The sequence below is a fragment of the Psammomys obesus genome, unplaced genomic scaffold (genome assembly GCF_907164565.1).
Source record: "Psammomys obesus unplaced genomic scaffold, mPsaObe1.curated_primary_1811, whole genome shotgun sequence".
Taxonomy (NCBI): Eukaryota; Metazoa; Chordata; class Mammalia; order Rodentia; family Muridae; genus Psammomys; species Psammomys obesus.
The window spans coordinates 11,115,265-11,121,264 of record NW_026596091.1 but is presented as its reverse complement, the minus strand read 5'-3'; the positions used below and the strand labels follow the sequence as shown (position 1 = coordinate 11,121,264).

Genomic DNA, 6,000 nt, shown 5'->3' with positions numbered 1-6,000 from the left:
ACACACACACACACACACACACACACACACACACACACACACACACAGAGCAAGGAAAGCTGCTCATACATAGATTACATTTTGATTAATTTGTTATTTCACCAACCATTTATTTACTATAATATTAACAAATTACACATACTCAAGGAAAACTTCTCATGGAGGTTTTTGTAATGAAATTTCAAAAAAAAGTAACCAACAGCCCACTGACAGCCGCACTTTATGTGCCCAGCATGAGTCTATATTTCTGACAGGAAGTAAGCAATGGTCAGAACTAAAACGACGTATTTTTAAGTACTTCAAGCCAGCTCTGAGAATAGCCCACTCAGGTCTGGGAGCCCTGCTTCCCTGGCAAAGCCCATTTGCTCACAGAAGCGAAGCAGCTTCGGGCCAGTCTGCTCTGCGTGCCTAGAGCAGGTTAACAGTACACCACAATATAATGTATTACTAAAGACCACAATTCACTTTCCAATGATTCCTTTGGGAAATTTTTTACATTTAAAACTTTTCTGTGTTTACTTCCAAACAGTGAGACCAAAACAAGTATCTTAGACCATTATAAATCAAATTAAATGACACTGAGGAGAAAATAAAACAAAACAAAAAACAGAGGGGGAAAAGTGAAGTTTTATAGGCTACAAATATGAAGCATAAAGACAACATATTCTTCTATTTATTTTTTAGAAGGAGCACAGTTGAGTAGCACTTACTTAAGTAATGTAACACATACAGAATTACATTTAATCATACCTGAGGCTTTGTCTCCACATACTACACAAAGATCAAAAACTTTATTTGGTCCCTGGTCAGGAGAATTTTCTGTTAAGAGCTTTTAAAAGAAGGAAAACATTATTAATTGATGCTGTCCAACAGTAAGTCATACTGTCCAACAGTGAAAGAATACAGAGTCAGAGCTACTTCCTACTTTGACGTAAATTCCTCTTCAACTAAGAGTCCTGTTACCATGGCTATATCTTAAGGCTAGCATAACTGCTCGCCTTCTTTCACACACAGGCAAAACTACGAGTGTCTTTTTACTTGCTCCATAGCAATGACAACAACTCCTTAAGAAATCAAAAGGTGTAAGCTTTGATGGCACAAACCTTTGATCCTAGCACTGCAAGGAGGGAGGGGCAGGCAGGTGGGTCTTTGTGAATTCAAGTCTACTGAGTGAGCTCTGGTCCAGGCAGGGATACATAGTGAGATTCTTTCTCAAAACCCCCAAACCCAACTGATGCTGATCCAGTGGCTAAGAGCACTTGCTGCTCTTACAGAGGACATGGGTTCGATTCCCAGCACCCACATCAGGGAGTTCACAGCCAATCTGTAAGTGCAGTTTCAATGACTGAGGTCTTCCTCTGGCCTCCACACGCACCTACATACATGATGTACATGCACATATCCTCAGGTACACACTACATATGAAATAAATCTTTAAAAAGCTCAACGCTTTTATGTTTTTAAACATAAGCCCCTCATACACACTGAGATTACTCATATAGAATATATTTCATTATTCTAAAAGTTCTAAGACCTTCCATGACATTTGTCTTTGACAGTTCAAAACCTTTCCAAATGGAATGATACGGCAAGAGCATAAAATAAAGCTGATGCGGTAAGGTACACCTGCCATGCAAGCACTTGGGAGGCTAGGGTACAAGGGTCTTTGAGTTCAAAGAAGCCTGGCCACACAGTGAGACCCTACGTCAAACAAATGAGCCCTTTTCCCTCCAAACCCAAAGGTGATAGCATAAAAAGATAGTTGTGGATTTTTTTAAAAAGGAAGTTGTAAATAAATGTTATCGATGTCATTAATTACAATTATACAAACATGACTGCTATACAGAGACACCACATAACTGGCCATTAGTGAGCCTAGGTGAGGTGGCATGGGGTAACTACTAAGCCTTTCACATTGTATCAAGAGCTCATCACTAGGTACAGCTATTAGGATGCTACCAAAGAATTGTAGTTTCTTCTTTCACATTTACTTTTCTATCAGTCTTAGTTAATTGTTTCCCTATAGAAAAGACTTTTTTTTTAAATCATTATTTACCTGGAGGTGTGATGCAGACAGATCAGGGGTTGTAAAAAACAACTGGTTGACACCTGCTGCGTCTGGAGTTGTGAGGAAAACTTTCCCTGGGGTGGAGCCCTCATGACTTGCTAGAATGAACTGCTTTCCCTGTGTGCCATGGTCAAGTGCTGTCACGAGTTGGATTTTCTGCCCAGTCTGATCTGTAACAATCTAACACAACCATGACACATTAATAACCGATTCAACTCAATCATATCTGTTTGCTTTATGAGACCGGTCTGGCTATGTAGAAGACTGGCCTTGAACCCATGACCAGCTGCCTCAGCGTCCTGACTGCTAGAGAACAGGGCTGTGCTATCACAGCTGGCTTTTGTTTTCTTTCTTTCTTTTCTGGTTTGGTTTTAAGAGACAGGGTTTCTCTGTGTAACCTTGGTTGTCCTGGACTCACTCTGGAGACCAGGCTGGCCTCGAACTCATGGAGATCCACCTGCCTCAGCCTTCCTGAGTGTGCTTTTCTTTTCTTTAAATGAGTCAATATTAACCTCAAAGCCAAGCTAGAAAAGCCAGTCATACACCTTTTTGATGGCAGCTCTACTTGTAATGAAATTCTGACAGAAGCAAGCATGTGTGAAATTTATAAAGGCAAGATTATTTGACCTCACTATTTTGATTTCTTTCTTCTTTCACGACATTTCAGAACCAGCAGTTCTCAACCTGCGGCTCACAACTGAACAACCCTTTCACAGGGGTCACCTACGAACCCTCGGGAAGCACAGACATCTACATCCCAGTTCTTAACAGTAGCAAAATTACAGCTATGAAGCAGTAATGAAAATAATTGTATGGTTGGGGTCACCGCAGCATGAGGAACTGTATGAAACGGTCGCAGCATGAGGAAGGCTGAGAACCACTCACTTAAGGCAAGATATGTCCTGAGGTCCTTGGATTTATCAGTGAAAAGCAGAAAATCTTCGCCCTTATGAAACTTCCATTTAGTGGGGAAAGAGATAACTAACCAGTATTGTAGCTATCCTAAGTGCTGAGGAAGAAACAAAGCAAAGAAAGGTGAAAGAGGCAAAAGGAGTGACGGTGAAGAGAGAAACTCTTTTTAATGAGTTATATAATATATATAATGTATATATAAAATATATATACACACAGAGATCTGAATGAAGAAACACAGCCAGCATTAGACCAGCATCCCAGACACAGGAACCAACACACAAGGTGGCTCTGGGGAATGAGGGAATATGTTTTACATATCTGAGGCACACATCACAGCGAGAGAGTCTTGTGAGGACAGACAGCAAAATACAGGCTATCGCGGGCGACGGGAATCTGACAATGGCTGAGGGCAGATAACATGGGGCTTCAGAGGACCCACCGAATCTTAATCACCCACCTTGCAAAAAAAGCTACACCTCAGAGCAGCGGTTCTCAACCGCCCTACACCGTGGCCCTTCGGTACAGTTCCTCCTGTTATAGTGACCCCCAACCATAAAGTTATCTCCGTGGCTACTACCCCTAACTCTTAGAGCCATAATTTCACCACTGTCACGAATCGTAATATAAATATCTGATATGCAGGAGATCGCAAAGGGGTCGCGACCCACAGGTTGAGAACCAATGCCTTAGGGTTTAGAGCAGAGTGGCTGATCTCACTTTGGGGGGAAAAAAGATCTTTTAGGTTTAGTATGAAGAAGACTTGAAATGTATAAAAGTAAAATTAAGGGACAGGAAACAATGTTGAAACCACCAAGATGTGCCTGCATATGTAGCCAGTGGCAATGGCAGGAAACAGCATGGGCCACTGCCATGCTGACAGTGAAAAAGAATACCACTGGACTAGGGGGACACTTCTCCGGGTGTGCTGACGGTTCTGAGGTTAGTCAAGGGTGATTACAAAACTGGCCTGAGCAGTGAGGACCAAAGTGACCTCTGCTCTGACAGGATAGTCTACTGCAGAGTAAATTCATGAATGAGAGAGCAGCTACCTCAACAATGACAATGTTTGTTACAAATCAAATATTTCCCAAAATAAACTTTATTAAGCTGATTTAATCTTTGACCCTATTTTCAAACTTGTTTCAATTTTTTCTACTTTTACTTTTTTGAAATTATTTTATGTGCAAAATTTGAAAATAGGTTCTAAATGTCCAATGAAGTTTTTGTCTGTAGCAAATTGTATCATTTGAACTTCCTTTGATGAGCATTATTGCTACTATGTCCTATTTTTTCTACATAGTTTTTGTTTTGTTTTGCTTTTGTTTTTTCATGTTCTGAATAATATTTTCCACAGGTTATTTCTACTAATTCCAGACGCTACTAACCCTACTGGATTTGTCTTTGAACCAGTTCATTTGTAACAGATATTACCATTTGTCTTAGGGTTTCAATTGCTATGATGAAAGGCAAGCTAGAGGGGGCTGGAGAGATGGCTCAGCAGTTAAGAGCACTGTCTGCTCTTCCAGAGGTCCTGAGTTCAATTCCCAGCAACCACACGGTGGCTCATAACCATCTACACTGGGGTCTGATGTGCTCTCCTGGCACACAGGTGTAAATGCAGATAGAGCACTCATATACATAAAATAAATAAATAATAACTGTTTAAAAAAAAAAAAAGAAAAAGAAAAGCAAGCCAGAGAGAAAAGGGTTTATACAGTTTATATTTCCACATCACTGTCCATCATGGAAGGAAGTCGGGGCAGAAACTCAAGCATGGCAGGAACTGGATGCAGGAACCGAAGCAGAGGCCATAGAGGAGCCATACTTACTGGTGTGTTCCTCCTGGCTTGCTTAGCTGTTTGTCATCTCATAGCATCCAGGACCATCAGCCCTGGTGACACCACCTTCCCACATCAGTCGTCAATCAAGAAGCTGCAGGCTTATCCACAGGTCAATTTGATGGGGACATTTTCTCAAATAAGGTTTTCTCTTCTAAAATGACTCTAGCTTAATCAGGTTGACATAAAGCCAGCCAGCACAGCATGTTTTAAGTTGTATGTTCTATTTCGGATTGTTTGTTTCAACAATACTTATTGTGACTAAAAATCTAATATTCACTTAGTTTTTAGAAAAGAGAATTAGGTACATGCATGATCTAATGGTCACTGGGTTGAAACATTAGATCAGAAACTGGCACAGTGGCACACGCCTGTAATCCCAGCACTTTGAGAGGCAGAGGCAGGCAGATCCCTATGAGTTCAAAGCCAGCCTGGTCTACAGAGTCCAGGACAGCTGCACAGAGAAACCCTGTCTCAAAAAGCCAAAAAAGGAGAAACATTAGATTACTAAAAGAGTGTTTACTGCAGTGTAACAAAATAATTGAAAATAAAAACAATAAACTTGGTCTGGTCTTCAATGGAGAACTGTAATCAGGTAAGCAATTCTCAGGTCTCCAGAACTCTCTATACTATAAAAGTTAGGAGTCAGCTATCAGGTCCAATTTGATATTCGTAGGGTAAAAGGGTCAAGGAAAGAACACCCTGACCCTGACTTGACCCTGAGAACAGGGCCAAGGGTAAGATCACCCTGACCCTGACTTGACCCCAATACAAAGACCAGAGCCAAGGGGTGGGGGGATTACTAATCCCTAAACATGAAATCCCACCGATCTCTGACCTTTAAGATCAGACCACAAAATCCCATCAATCCCTGAGCTTGCCCCAAGAGCAGGCCACATAATCCCTCCAATCCCAGGCCACCCTGGGAGGCCTGATTCCCAAGAACCCCATATAAAGCCTGCCTTCTGCTCACTTCTCTCCTGAGCAGAGGCAGCCACCCTCCTGAGTTTTTCCCTCCCAATAAATCTCTTGGGTGAGGTTTGTGGTGTAGTGCGCCTTTGTGGAATGCCTGGGCTCCTGACTGCCAAGATACTTTTCACTTATGAACTATAACACTTGCATTGAGAAAGTCTCCCCCCAGAGCCCTAACACTTATCAAGAGCAATGAGAACGGAAAAC

The 6,000-nt window shown here is 41.6% G+C and overlaps 1 protein-coding gene across 1 annotated transcript in view; it reads right to left on the bottom strand.

Annotated features, from left to right (window-relative positions):
• Positions 1-6,000, bottom strand: part of Nr2c1 (nuclear receptor subfamily 2 group C member 1) — a 48,166-nt gene that overhangs the window by 31,010 nt on the left and 11,156 nt on the right. The window contains exons 3-4 of the mRNA XM_055627874.1: positions 2,057-2,248; positions 751-829 (exon numbers count right to left, since the gene is read on the bottom strand). Coding sequence (XP_055483849.1) covers positions 751-829; positions 2,057-2,248 — 271 coding nt within the window. The remainder of the gene's footprint in view (positions 1-750; positions 830-2,056; positions 2,249-6,000) is intronic.